The 16257-nt window shown below is 38.4% G+C and overlaps 1 protein-coding gene across 1 annotated transcript in view; it reads left to right on the plus strand.

Annotated features, from left to right (window-relative positions):
- The window catches only part of LOC128996328 (uncharacterized), a 186799-nt gene extending 178048 nt beyond the window's left edge, over window positions 1–8751 (plus strand). Inside the window, exon 25 of the mRNA XM_054421586.1 lies at window positions 6785–8751. Within this exon, the coding sequence (XP_054277561.1) occupies window positions 6785–7149 (365 nt within the window). The 3' untranslated portion in view covers window positions 7150–8751. The remainder of the gene's footprint in view (window positions 1–6784) is intronic.
- Window positions 8752–16257: the final 7506 nt, after the last annotated feature.

Below are 16257 nucleotides of genomic sequence, written 5' to 3' on the forward strand. Positions count from 1 at the left end.
AGAACATCGTTCCTCACTTCGATGGAAAAACCCCCTGGGAGGACTACATGCTTCTCTTCGAGACAGCGGCTATGGTCCATGGGTGGACAGAGGAAACAAAGGCTTCGACGCTGTGTCTTGCACTACGGGGCGATGCGTTAGCAGTTCTGCATGCTATGCCAATGGCGGAGCGGAAGAACTTCGCAGAATTAGTAAGAAGATTGGACATGCGCTTTGGACATCGACATATGGACCAGCTCTACCGATCACAGCTGCGGAACCGGATCCAGAAGCCCAGCGAGTCACTCCAGGAGTTTGAAGCCGACATTGCTCGCCTGGTGAGAAACGCCTATCCATCGGTCACGGATGATGTCTACGAGAGTTTGGCGGTGGATAAATTCCTAGATGGCCTACGTGAACCTGAGACTCAACAGGCAGTGAAGCTCGCCAGACCAAAGACCCTGAGTGACGCACTGACACAGGCACTGGAGTTCGAGGCTGTGCGACAGTCGGTGAGGGGCCAGGCTCGAGTCCGCGTGGCAGACGTAGAACCTACAACTCCACTGGACATCGAGGAGCTAGTAAAGAGAGTGCTGGAGGCACTAAAAACTCGTCGCCGGCAGATACGCTGTTGGAGCTGCGGACAGATGGGACATCCCCGAAGTAAATGTCCTTCGACCACATCAGAACCGAAGCAGGAAAACTAAGGAGGGTTGATGGAAAGGGGCAACCGTCAGCCCGCGATTGGAAAGCCCCGAGGAAAAGTGTTAAAGTTGCTTCACTGGGAAGTCAGTCGAGCAGTTTCTACGTCGACGGAAAGGTGAACGGGCGTCTCCAAAGCTGTCTTCTGGACACCGGGGCGACTATGACCATCCTGAATCCAAACACTGTGTCGACGGAAGATATTTCACCAACATCATGGTCTCTACGTACAGCTACAGGTCAGCTGGCTCAGGTCTATGGGCAGACGGTTGCTACCTTCCACATCGGCGGCTGCGTGTTTCAACACTGCGCACTTGTTGCCGACATAGACGAGGACGTGATTTTGGGAACCGATATAATGGTGAAGTTCGGACTGAAGTTGGACATGTCAAGAGGATTAGTGACTTTCGGAGATGAAGATGTCATACTTCGGCGTGGAAAGGATATCTCTGCACGTGTCCTTCTACTGGAAGACACAACGCTACCAGCACGCAGCCAAGTCATCGTTCGAACTACTGTCGAAGGAGATTGGACTAGTGGGCAAAGTGTTCTTCTGGAGCCAGGAAGTGACAGTGAATTCCAGCTCGGACGTGGTGTTTTTGTCGCCAGATCCTTATTTAACTTAGGTCATGAAAATCCGGTGCAACTGATGAACTTGAATGGTTTTCCTGTTACAATAAAAAGAGGAGTAACGATCGGAACGTGCGTGGCTGCTAATTCGGTGGTACGTCAATTAAAATCATGTCCGCCATCTCCAAATGGATTGCCGAAGGAGCTGGAAGATTTCGTGGAGAGCACCTGTCAGGAGCTGACGCATCAACAAAGTGCGAAAATAAGGGAATTCATTACCAGATGGCAAGATGTCTTCGAGTACGGAAGCGGACCTAGAGGAAGAACAAACATAGTACAGCACAAGATAGACACTGGAGATACAAAACCCATACGCCAGGCTCCTAGACGACTTCCGCTAGCAAAACGTGACGAAGCTGAGAAAATCATAAAAGAGATGGAAGCGGATGGTGTCATCGAGCCTTCTAGCAGCCCTTGGGTGTCACCTGTGGTACTAGTGAAAAAGAAAGACGGCTCAACAAGATTTTGCGTAGACTACCGCCTTCTCAACAATGTCACCAAGAAAGACAGCTACCCTCTACCCAGGATTGATGACACACTCGACACTCTGGGAGGATGTCAAATATTCTCAACTTTGGATCTGAGAAGTGGCTACTGGCAGGTCGGGCTCGCTCCTGAGGACAAGGAGAAGACGGCGTTCTCTATTGGGACAGGACTTTGGCAATTCACTGTGCTGCCTTTTGGACTTTGCAACGCCCCTGCTACTTTTGAAAGGCTCATGGAGAACGTCCTCAGGGGATTGTCATGGGAGACATGCTTGGTTTACTTGGACGACATTATCGTCTTAGGCAAATCCTTCGAAGACCACCTGAAGAACCTAGAGAATGTCTTCATGCGACTGCGGATGGCTAATCTGAAGTTGAACCCCAAGAAGTGCAACTTGTTCCGCAAACAGGTCAATTACCTCGGCCATGTTGTATCGGACAAAGGAGTGTCTGTGGATCCGGAGAAGATCAGAGCTATCACCGGTTGGCCAGTACCTCAGGATAAGCACCAGGTTAGAAGCTTCCTCGGGCTGTGTGCTTACTACAGGAAATTTGTTAAGGGATTTGCTAATATTGCAAAACCACTAACCAAGTTGACCGAAGACAAGAGGACCTTTGTTTGGGATAACGACTGCAAGGAAGCTTTCGAAGAGCTGAAGACTAAATTATGCAGCGCACCCATATTGAGCTACCCACGATCCGACGGAAAGTTCATATTAGACACGGACGCCAGCAATACGGCCATTGGAGGAGTTCTTTCTCAGCTCCAGGATGGAGAAGAACATGTGATCGGATACTTCAGTAAGGTCCTGTCAGCACCTGAGCGTAATTACTGTGTCACCAGGAGGGAGCTTCTCGCAGTGGTTAAGTCCATAGAACATTTTCATAAATATCTGTACGGAAGAAGGTTTCTCTTGAGAACGGACCATGCCGCACTGATGTGGTTGCTAAGATTTAAGTCTCCAGAAGGACAGGTTGCAAGATGGTTAGAAAGGTTACAAGAATATGACTTCGAATCAATCCATCGTGCGGGACTGAGCCACAGGAACGCAGATGCACTATCTAGAAGACCGTGCGGGGACAACTGCATGCACTGCACACGCAAGGAAGACAAAAGTGCATCAGTTCATCGTGTGACCGCCGTTGACGACGACTGGGACAGCAAGAAACTGTCAGAGGACCAGAAGGAAGACACAGACCTAAGACACGTCATGCAGTGGAAGATAAACGATAAAGGAAGACCGTCGTGGCAGGATATTGCTCCATTGTCTAAGAACGTCAAGACCTACTGAGCGCAGTGGAACTCGACTTTAATGGAAGAAGGAGTTTTGAAGCGAGTCGTCGAATCGGAGGAAGGAGGGCACCGAAAACTCCAACTATTAATCCCAAGGAAGAGGGTTCCTGAAGTGCTAAGGGAAGTGCACGATGGAATTTCTGGAGGCCATCTAGGGGTGCATCGTACACTGGTGAAAGTAAGGGAGCGCTTCTACTGGGCTAATCAGAAAGACGACGTCATAGACTGGTGCAGAAGGTGTGCGACCTGCGCAGCATCAAATGGCCCTGTCAACAAACGAAAAGCCCCTATGAGGAAATACAACGTAGGTGCCCCGTTTGAGCGCATCGCCATTGACGTAGCAGGACCGTTCCCCATGTCCGATTCTGGAAATAGATTTATTTTGGTTGCAATGGATTACTTCAGCAAATGGGTAGAGGCCTATGCATTGCCTAACCAGGAAGCGGTAACAGTTGCAGATATATTAATCAAGGAAATGGTGAGCAGATTTGGCGTCCCGCTCGAACTTCATTCTGACCAAGGAAGAAATTTTGAGTCAGCGGTATTCTCTAGAATGTGTGAAGTTCTTGGTATCCGGAAGACTCGAACAACACCTCTTCATCCACAGTCAGATGGCATGGTAGAGCGCATGAACAGGACGATGGGGAGATACCTGTCAAAAGTTGTCTCCGATCATCAGCGGGACTGGGACCAATACCTGCACCTGTTCCTACTTGCATATAGGAGTTCGGTCAACGAAACCACCGGCCAGACTCCAGCCAACGTAGTTTTCGGCCGAGAGCTCCGTCTTCCATGCGACCTGCAGTATGGTTTGAAGCCAGACGAATGTGTGGTTGGCGAGGATTACGTATCCAATCTGCGGAAGAGGATGGACGAGATACACGAGAAAGTCCGCCGCAACATATCTGGAGCAAGCGACAGGATGAAGGAGAGGTACGACGTGAAAGCCGAGAAAGGAGGGTTCACACCTGGAGACCTTGTGTGGCTACACAACCCCCGAAGGCGTCGTGGATATTCGCCAAAACTCCAGAACTCGTGGGAAGGACCTTATGAAGTTATTTCCCGTCTAAATGACGTCATCTACCGGATTAAGAAGCAACCAAATGGCAAACCCAAAATAGTCCATTTCAACAGGCTTGCACCCTACAAAGGAGATCACGGCCAACAAGATGAACAACAAGCTCGCAACATCTCAACCGAACCAAGAGACGTCGTGCCCGAGGAACGTGGAAAGGCGGAATTGAAACTGTTATATAAGGACCTCTTCACCTTGCCAGTGGATTATGCCTTGGCCCACTGCGTAGCAGAAGACCTGAGAGCGTCGCGAGGTATAGCCACAGTCTTCAGGAAAAAGTTTGGAGGGACTGAAGATCTTGAGCGTCAGAGACCCGCCATTGGCACCACCCTTCACCTGAAGCGCAATGGACAGCATTTGTTCTACCTCGTTACGAAGGAAGCGTCAAGCCAGAAGCCCTCCTACGAATCGTTGAAGAAAAGCCTGCAAGACCTGCGAGACAAACTTCTTCAGTTTGGAATCAAAAAGCTTGCTATTCCAAGGCTGGGATGTGGTTACGACGGACTGGAATGGAAGACTGTAAGAAATATGGTGCAGGAACTTTTCGAGGACACTGGCATCGACATTGTGGTCTGCGTATTCAACCCGTGGGGGACCGGAAACATTTGTCCAGAAGATCTCAACCTTCGAGAGAAATCTGTTCTGGGACAGAACAGTCTTAAGGAGGGGGTAGTGTTACAAGTCAGGAGCCCCGCGCAACAATAGCCAGGCGCCGTCTCAAAAGGGTTGTTTGTTTACACGGGTTTCTCCGAACACACCACTGATAGACAATAGACCCATGTCATCGGACTACCTCAATAGGGGCCCTAGAACCTTCTACACTTCTACGGCGTAAACACCTTTGTCTAGGCTACCAGGGGTCTCCAGAATGTTCCACGGCAAACTTATATAAGGGACCGTCTTCCGGCACACGGCAGTTGAGTTGAGTTGAGCCTTCCGAGAATCGTCGCAGCAAGCGCCCGTCGGTGTTAGTGACCAGTGCTAGTGCTAGTGGCAGTGACAGTGTAGTGACGGTGTAGAGACAGTGTAGTGACACTAGTGACAGTGTAGTGACAGTGTTGTAACAGAAGTAGTGATAAATCCTGTAGAGGCTAGCTGTAAGTAGAACCATTGTAAATTAGATTAGGCTTTGGCTAGGTTTAGATAGGGTTAGTTAGGTGTTAGGTAATTCTAATATTTGTAAATAAAGAGTAAATAGTGTAAATAAATAGTTAATATAAAATCGCCAAGTTTTTATTGTAAAGAACCCGTTAAGCCCGCAACAGTATTGTATATTTGATTTATCAAAATCAATGTTAAATCTTGTTTACATAAATAAAATGTCTACTTGCAGTATCCAAAGTCAATGGTATATATGGTTCACTCAAATAGGATGGCTATTCGCAGAATCCAAAGTCGTGTACATCTGGTTCACGTAAATGTAATGTCTACTTGCATTACCCAATGTCAATGGTACATCTAGTTCACGTCTACTTTTAGTATCTCAAGTCAATGCTGTATCTAGTTCACGTCAATGCAATGACTATACTTGGAGTCTCCAAAGTCAATTGTGCGTCTGGTTCGCATAAATGGAATGTCCAGTATGTACATGATCTAAAATAGATAACAAAATGAATAACCAAGTAGGCTTATGCATAGTTGACAAGATACTGCAAATGAGCATTCAGTCCATGTGAAACAAATATACCATAGATTTTAGATGATGTACATGCTGGACATTCCATTAATGCGAACCAGACGCATAATTTACTTTGGGGACTCCAAGTAGTCATTGCATTGACTTGAGATACTAAAAGTAGACGTGAACCGGATGTACCATTGACATTGGGTAGCAAGTAGACATTACATTTACGTGGACCAGATGTACACGACTTTGGATTCTGCGAATAGCCATCCTATTTGAGTGAACCATATATACCATTGACTTTGGATACTGCAAGTAGACATTTTATTTATGTAAACAAGATTTAACATTGATTTTGATAAAGCAATTATACATTCCGTTGACTTGAACCAAATATACCATTGACTTTGAATACTGCAAGCAGACCTTTCATTTACGTTAAACATATTTAGTATTGTCTTTTTAAAAGTATTGGATTAATTTGCTTGCTTCCCTCAATGTTTTAAGCAGAAAACTGCATTGTACAACTAGTTATTTTATGGTTTTTTATTGCATGTAGGTGTATGTAAATATTAGAATATGACTTTATTGTATTTAATTAATTGTGAACAGAATATTTAATCATTAAACCTTTGTGAAACTAATTCAAGCTTGTCAGTTTTAGTTATAAGCCGCTTGCATTACAATCGTACCTTACGCAGCATGTTATTGATCGTTAATTTCGAAAAATCGTCGGATGCTAATGACTACATAGTTCAATTATGAATTCACATTCATAATGATGGGGTTTCAACAAAGCGTTTCACTTTGTCGCTTTGTCGAATCGCCGTTCCAACCACCGGTTTGCCTTTGTAACTAATTGCCTTTCATGTCAACAGTTGATACCAGCGCTTGCTGTGTAGTTTATATTTTAAACTGAGTAGGCCCTACCTATTGAACCAGTCGCTTATTCTAGATACTGAGAACCGCATCATAGGCTGGTTGTTGTGTTGTAGGTTGTGACCGAGGGGTGGTGGAGCCAGTCAACATGGAGCTGTACCCGGCCAGTCCCCGCAAGTTCCCCGGAGGAGTCTGTGTCATCACCAGTGTAGTCGTGGACACTCCCAGTGTGGTAGTCTGTAGCGTGGATGTAGAGCCGTGTACCGTGCTGAGTCAGTCTATCGTCCACACTGCAGTACAAGAACCTCCGACGCCCCCGGAGCCAGACGACGACGACGGTGACGTCATGGATAGGATATGCCACGACCTGGACTACTTGCTGGGAGGTCTTCCACAGGAGATAAAGGCGGAAATCCCCAGACCAGACGAGCCTGTGGATGCCTCGGAGGCAGGAGGGATGATACAACAAACTAGTTTATAGAAGTCGTGTGTCGTCACAAACATTATAATAACTGTGTTGTAAGGTATCTCAATTATAGAATAATTTAAATCCGATTAATGATATTAACGAGAATCCTTTATTTTTGTAACCTTAACAGTACCTTTTCACATAGAATATGTTTAATATTAATAAGTCAATATGTTAACATCCATATACCCCAAAGAATGTTCTCAACCACTGCCAATTTAGAAATTGTATTTAGTTGTCATTATGTTTACAAGATCAGGTAATTTTAAAAAATCTAATATTTTTTGTTATTCGATCTATGTCTTTAAAGAAAAGTATCGTCAATGGAAACGTATGTAGGCTAAATATTTGTCTTATTGCTGTAATTATTCAGACGGAGTGAACAGGATAGGTTGTAAAATATCATATATTTCCAGTTAGTAGTAAAAATATTTCTGTAAACGGGGCCTAAACATTTGTTAGTGTGGTAATTGATGTGTACGTTATGTAAGTGTAGAATATATTAACTGGATGGACGATTATGACTTGTTAGATTAAAGATTGTTACAATTTTGTATAATTAAGTGTTTTTGTACCTTGGAATACTTTAACACTATAGTTGTCTAGAATATAAGTAAAATATTTTTTTAATTCGCCGTCTGTACATCAAATTTTATTTCTTTACATTGAAAATATAAATCAAAACTGAAGAAATACAATTACTATCGTTTTAGAGAGTAATACTAGTTTGTATAGTTAATTTATTTGTTATTTATGCACAGAAAACTGTGAAGTAAGTTTACTTAGTTAGATATGTTCTGTTACGATATGTATATATTCTTTGTATTCTTAGGTTACATATTCAACGAGTAAATAACACGGTTAGATTTATATAAAAGGTGATGATTTTGTTAAAACTCAATCAAGCTTGTTCAGACATGTAAACAAAAGTTTTGTAAATAGCATTGATAGTTGAAAAAAACATTTCAAAAGAAATGTAATCATTTTTCCCTTTTTTTTTGACAAAATGTCTTATTTTAGGGTCACTACACCTTCAAAATCTTCATTAGTATAAAATCATAGTAGTATCTACAACAGTTCATTATTTGAACCAAAAAGTGAAGAATAGTATAATTATAAAACCATTTTTGTGCAAATATTTACTCTATACTCAACCAATAAAAACCCATTGGTAACGGTGGTGATGAGCTGGTCAGATATGTACTGAACATCTTCATGTTAAAGCTGAGGTGGCTTACTAAATACCGTACAACATCCGTATTATGCAGGAAAAAAGATTATGTAACTTGTATACATTTGTATTGCCATGGATAGTCACACAGGGGTTTGCAAAGAGTTTACTGGTGACGTCAACTATTATGCAGGCTCATTTCTAAACAAAAATGGAATCTTGATTTGATTTCATGAGACTTGGGCTAAGCATTACCTACTTTTGACCTGCAGACATAAGTTTAGTTAACAATCACTTACTAATAAAGTAAAATTGCATATATTTTAAAACATGTTTTTATGAGTAAGGTGTAGAATAATATAATTTACTCGCAATATATTATTTCTCAAATAAAATCATTTATTTCATTGTCATTTGATGCAAATCTTGTTGTTAACTATTTAATACACAGGGTAAATAAATACACTATTATTATAATATGAGTTATTCTTTTGACCCCAAACGGACCTTTACATCGATTATATAACATAACGATAATTTTGGTAATTTATAGGGATTTGTAACGATGTTTGATAACAATAGGAATGTTATACACACTCGTGCTATCTACAACGAGTAAATAAACATAACTTACATATACTCAAGCAAGGGTATATTTTAGGGCAAGACTAGAAAGTGGGTCATCCATCTATCTATACAGGGTTAGTAAAAAGTGTGGAGACCCCCTGTTATTTTTTTAACGGCCCATACTAGAAAAACTAAACTCGGCACACCATTATTGCATGTCATGAAATACTCTTTGGGCATAACCACCACTTGGCGTTCATCCCCAAAATGGGGGATTTTGGGGGAAACTCAAAAATTTTGAATAATAAGCCCCATTGAGTGACCCCTCATTTTGAAGGTCATAATAAAAGAAAACTAACAACGCAAACTATAGGTCTCTATCTTAACATAGTAAAATATGGCAGCCAATTGAATTTAAGATTGCAAGTTACTTCCGATTTCTAAATATTTCAATCAGCTTCTATGTTTTACTGGATTGAGATAGAAATCTCTAGTTTGCGTTGTTAGTTTTCTTTTACCAGGACCTTCAAAATGAGAGGTCACTCGATGGGGCTTATGATTTAAAACTTTTGAGTTTCCCCCAAAATATCCCATTTTGGGTTTGGTAGGCAAGTGGATATTAGGCGTAAAAAAGTACTTCATAACATGCCAAATAGGTGTGCCGAGTTTAGTTTTCCTAGTGTGAGCCGCTACAAAATTTACAGGGAGTTTCCAGACTTGGAAAGCTGCAAGTTAAATTCAACTTCTGAGAATTTCAATTGGCAGCCATTTTTTACTGGATTGAGATAAAGACCTTTAGTTTGCGTTGTTGGTTTTCTTTTACCTGGTCCTTCAAAAGGAGGGGTCACTCGATGGGTCTTTGTGTTTGAATTTTTGGAGTTTCCTCCAAAATCCCCCATTTTGGGGATGTACACCAAGGCGCGCGTACAGATTGGCCAATGGTTCGAGGGTCTTTTCTAATATACAGATTGACCAAAGGTCCTAATGAGCAGGGGCAAAAAATGGGGGAGGAGCTTACAGCAGTGATGTGTGTGGGGGAGGAGCTAATCTATTCAAGTAAACTGTTTGTTAACGTTTTCTAATCTTACCAGATACAGAGGTGGTCTCTTTAATGCTATTGAATATCGTAGAACCAACTTGTGTAGTTGAAACAGCTGACAACATTTTTTAATTCATTTTAAATATAAATACTCATAAGGTTAACATTGGAAACTATGGAACCATTGGGGCAGAGCCCGAAATGATTTTTGGGATAAGAATATGTCTAGATATGTTAATCGGTAATGTGAGCTATCTTCATACCAAATTTCAACCCGATCCGACCAGTAGTTAATGCGTGATTGGATATCAAACAAACGAACAAACTCACAAAATTTCACAATATTAGTACTACGATATATTGTAGTTTTTAAGGGTAAAAATATGATGACTCATCATATTTCCATTATTTTCATTGCGTGCGCGATCTCTTCAAGGAAACTTCAGAGAGATTAATAATACTAATGAGACATACTATAAACCATTTTCTTCTTTACATTTTATACTAAACTAGCTGTTGTACCCGTGCTTTGCATTGGGAAGAGGACACAAAATAGAAACATTTTAATCTTTACATCTGTTGCATATAATAGTTACACATCCGCAAACGCTTTTAGAAACAAAATTCAACTTTTATGGCCATAATAGAAAAGTTAAAGTTATAACTTTTAAATCTGGTAAGTAGTGGATAGCACCATTTTGGTTTTGATTAATTTTAAATCTTGTGTAGGCTGATATGAGAAAACCTGACAAAATCTTCGAATACAACTTTGACATACATGATGATACTTCATCTCCCTTTTAAATATCTTTTCATTTACTATTGACATTTTAAATATCAATTTTGAAGTTGCAAAAATACTAATTATTAAATTTAAATTAACACTTTTTTTTAAATTTCACTCTTTTTTATATTAAATCACAAATCCTTCCATCTTCAGTTTCTTCACTCACAATAAATCATTAGCAAAACTAGGCTAAGTCAGCTGTTATAAACTTTAGAAATATTGCTGTGCCTTATCAATACAATCTTTTGAAATATTAAAGAAACTATATCTATAGGTACTATAAAAAATTGCAAACAAATAATTCAGCATTAAAGACAGCAGACAAAACTAATATCAAAGCCTCAAGGACTAAAAAATATAATAGCAAATACAGTATATATTTCATTGCATCTCTGATTCTACTCTATAAAAAATATCAACAAACAACTTAATATACAGTACAAACCAGTTCTTTTAATCAGTTCCATCGTCCATTGCCTTTACATTTTCACACTTACCATTAAGTAAACATAGTAACAGATATTTCATTGATTTTAGAAACAACAGAACACTCTGTAATGCTTAGTTTTATGATATTTTCCTTGGTTTAATTTAATCAGTGGTGTGGCAAAACACAAATAATAAATGTATCAAATAAAGTAAATGTGAACTGAAAGCTATGTTAAGATAAAAAAAGAGTATTTTGTATTGCCATTTGATAATTAAATATAGTTACACATGTACAACAGATTTTAGAAAACAAAAATCAACGACAATTTAGTTATTGATGATATTCTTTAGTTTAATATAAGCATAGGTTTAGCAAAACACAATAACTTAATTTACCTAAATATACATATAAAAAACAATGTGATGTGCAAGTTATGTTAAGTTAATCTAACACAAGTTAAGCAGTTTGAATTTATTTAAAGTAGCCTCCAAAATCACACAAAACATCTATACATTGTAATTTTCATACTGTTTCCATGAAAACATATCAATAACATTATTTTCATAACTTAGACGCTTTAATAAATCCAAAGCAGAGCCGGAGTTAATACAGCAACTGTTATAGAATCTTTTTTTCTATAATCATTGACATAGTTTTAGAATAAATAATCCATTATAAAAGGTTAGATTAAAATAAACCCACCTCATAGTTATGGAAACTATTATATTTAAGTTCTTTGTATCAGCTCTCTGAAATTGTGAAATATGCAGTTTAGCAGTTCTTGTTTACATTTAAATGTCAAAGCAAATGTAAACAAACATTGTTAGTGTTCTCATTGCAGCTATGGAGACCAATCAATATTTACTTTTAAAATGTTCACCTCAGAACTTTTTAAAGCCAAAGGGGCAAAAGCCTACGGTCAGTTTTTAAATGTGAATAGTCCAATAATGGTCCTTGTTGTGGTAACTATAATTTTGTAAAATTTAAGCCCAGTTGGTTCAGTAGTTTTTGCACCTATTACTAACACACATACAGACAGACACCATTAGATTTTTATATAATACTGTAGTATAGATAATACAACATTTTCTTGAATTAACTTAAACATCACCGACTTACAGATAACCCAATTTTCGTATGGATGTAAGCAAAATTGTACTATGGACATATGTTTTGATGTAAGCAAAATTTCATTGTAAACTTGAACAAGTTCAGACGATTGACAACAGAATTCAGCACAAACTATGCAATTTTAAAAGCTAATATGACGAGGTTATATGCTTTCACGGAATATCATCCAAACGGAATAATACCTCCAATTTGGAGTTATTATTTTCTTTTAGCGGCACCTGAAAATGTAGCTGACTGAATATTAATAACGAATTATTATTTATTTCAGGATTTTAAGGCAAAATGTTAAGATTTATTTGAAGTTTAGAATTTTAATTTTTGGTTTACGTAAATGTTGAATAAGTGAGTAGATTTTTATACTCTGTGGTAGAACATTTTATTCAGGTTATTTCACTTCCAATGGAATTTCTTTTTCTTTTTTTAACTTTTGTTAAAATACTACTCCTATAATGAATATTGCTAGATTGGTTTTGTAAACTTAAAAATGAACATCGTGTGCAAAATACTAAGACAGATATTCAAGGTAATTTTCAAACAATGGGTACACACATACAAACGAGAATGCTAATGCTTTGAATCTTGAAAGAACACTTCAGGACTTTTAAATGGTAACATTATCCTTATTGCTATAACTAGGTCAAACAAACTAACAATTTCGTAACCAACTCGACCTCCAAAAAAAATTTACTTTGTGTACTTGAAAAGAAATTGATAGTGAGTTAATAAGCAATTAGTTAGATTTTATAGCCTATTATTTGTATTAGAATGCACTGTTTTGTTTAAGCTACAGTTGAATGTAAAAACCTTATTTGTTTACCTAACAGTTTACATAAAACTTAGTGTTTTAAAAAGTAAAATTCGTCTCTTGAGCTTGGCCACCTCTGTGACTGGTAAGATTAGAAAAAGTTATCAAACACTTGACTTGAATAGAAAAGCTCCTCCTCCACGGGACATCAATGCTGTAAGCTCCGCCCCCATTTTTTGCCCCTGCTCATTAGGACGTTTGGTCAATCTGTATGTTAGAAACGACCCTTAAACCATTGGCCAATCTGTATGTGGCCACACCAAGTGACGGTTATGCCCAAAAAGTACTTCATAACATGTCATAAAGGTGTGCTGAGTTTAGTTTTTCTAGTATGCGCCATTAAAATAAAAAACAGAGGGTCTCCATCCTTTTTACTAACCCTGTATATCTATCTGTATCTCTAGGCCTATCTATCTATCTAAATAAAATTAGAGTTTTTTCTGTACATTGCTCAGAATTATATATTTTTAGGTTATTTTTGCGTATTATACATTAAAGAAGCAGAAACGAGTCTTACCTCTATATCTGTCTGTCTGTCTTTCTGTCTGTCTTTAACACTCAAGATAGCATTTTACGCTATCTTCTCCAGGAAAACGAGAGTACCTATCTTGATCTAAGTCATTTTAATGTATTCACTGGATTGGCGAGAGTGTCTTTAGCCATAAAAAAATGGCCTAACTACTTTGTAAATAAAATTACGGACGTTCAAAAATGCACTTTTGCGCGATTTTTGTCAAGCTTTCGTCCAATTTTCATCACATAATCATCTATGAAATAACGAACAGCTGTTCGGATCAAGATTATTTTTTCTAGCTGTCACTGATATGTTTACAAATGTTGTTTACAAATACCGCAACCATTTTCGATGGAATGGGCACACGGGAGGGACTAAGGCTAAAGGTGTAGTGACGTCATATCTCTAGTGGCTAATGTCTTCTCTTGAGGCGACACGATTACCGTAACGAAATGATGTGTTTTCAGCGGCGTTCGTGGCATAGTTGGTAGCGTTACGGAATGGTGTTCAGGAGGTCCCGGGTTCGAATCCCGCTGGCAGCATAAACTTTTTGTCAACACATTTTTCATATCAGCAAGTTTGGTTGGTTAGGTTAGGTTATGGCAGTTTAATTTTATAATACCAAATTTTAAAATTAATTTTATAATTTATTAACAATTATAAGTAATTATTAATTAGATTTTTATTTTATATTGTTTTTATATTATCAGCAAGTCTGGTTGGTTAGGTTATGTTATGACAGTTTAATTTTAAAAATTAAAAATTTATTTTATCATTTTAAAACAATATTTTATAATTAAAAAGTTAATTTTATAACTAAAAATAAAAATAAACTAATTTAAATTTTTTCAACTTAGCAGTTCTAGCGGCGAACGCTGACACTACAAGATATGTTAGCCTTAGTCCCTCCCGTGTGTCCCACCGATTTTCGATCATGTTTTGAAAGCAAATCCCAACCAAGTGAGATTAAAAACGTCTTTCTTACATAACGGATTTAATTAATTGCAAGTGCAATAATATAGTATAATAGTGTAACCGTAAATGAAATTAAATAACTAGGCATCATCCAGGTCAGGAACCAGAGATTCTTTGTGTATAAAATTGTTCTTGAGTTTTAACCAGAAAGAAGACGTTGAATCAGTGTTGTATACGGCTGGGAAACTCAAATTTAATAATAATTGTCGCCAATAGCTTAGAAACAAAGTTTCCACTAATTTACGGCGCTTTAATGGTGGTTGTGTAAAGTGTAAAGTAAAAGATCCCAACTGCAGTGGGTGTTTGTAACAGAGGTTTACGGATGATGCTAAACTCGCTTTTCCAATGTGTCATTTTCTGTTCCTACCATTGACTATATATATAGTCAATAGTTCCTCCTCACCGTGTGATGCAATCGCTGGACCATACAGCCAATAGGCCCATAGCCCATCTTTCGGGTACGTACGCCTACCCAATTATTCATAACAACCTTTTCGACGACGATCCTTGATAGGCCTACCGGTACTTTTTTTCCTTAGAACCGTTGGTAGCAGCAAGAATTAGTTTTACGTACCATCACATCACTGTAATTTACAAATTAGTTTTCGTTGGTGTAGCACCTTATTTATTACAGGCGTATTCAATTTAATTGATGTCTTAACTGTATAAGTTTTGCTTTTTCTGTTTGGATTCCAAAATGTTATTTTATGCTAAGAAAACGATAACGCATTTTAGTAAAACATTTATTCAGCAAACCATCATGAATTGTTTAAAGTAACTTTTGTAACTTTTGTTTAAAGTAACCATTGTGGAAAGTAACTTTTAATTAAAGGCCTACCTCACAATTAATTAAAGGGCTATGCCTCATAGATCTATAACGCATTTTTTAGTTTAATGATTGGATTTAACATATGGACCAACACGATCCGGGTGACATTTAATTGCGAAGCATTTGTTTTGGCTTGAAACTGTCAGATAATGTATTTGCGAAGGTTTATATTGCCAGCATATCTGAAAATATGCAAAGCAACTGCTGTTCTTAATATAAGAAGGTTTTAACTGACTACGATAAGATCTCCGTGCGTAGAACGGGCACACAGCTTGTCTATCTATCTATCTATTCTGTCTCTACTATTATTGAGAAGAGGTGGTGTCTGTGTGTGTGTGTGTTTGTATAAGCTAATCTCAAAAACTACTGAACCTACTGGGCTCAAATTGCACCCAAATGAAGCTACAGCACTGAGTTTACACATAGAACTATTCCCGCTTCGATATTGACAAAGGACTCTGCTCTGGGCTTTCACAAATCGGAGGTGAGATATTTAAAAGTAAAAATTGATTGATGGTATCCATGGTAACAAAGTTTAACCTACAAAGTTTAAAAATGTAAACAAGCAGAACCAACTGTCAAATTAATTTTGATTTCACAATTCCACACAGCTGGTTCAAACATTTATTTAAATATTGCACGAATATTAGAACAGAGAGGGTAAGGATCATATTTAAAATAACGACGGTACTAGCCTGAATGTAAACATTATTTAACATTACTATGGAGCTGTCAAACTATAAGTTAATGTCATTTCATTATAATAGGAATTCTTTCAGTTACATCATTCGTTTATGTTTATGATCATACTGAGCCTGTTCTAATATTTGTGATAAGCTTTAATAATATGTTACAGTGAATATTTCATTGTA

The sequence above is a fragment of the Macrosteles quadrilineatus genome, unplaced genomic scaffold (genome assembly GCF_028750875.1).
Source record: "Macrosteles quadrilineatus isolate MER2022 unplaced genomic scaffold, UCM_ALF_1.0 Scaffold_1__1_contigs__length_201487025, whole genome shotgun sequence".
Lineage (NCBI taxonomy): Eukaryota > Metazoa > Arthropoda > Insecta > Hemiptera > Cicadellidae > Macrosteles > Macrosteles quadrilineatus.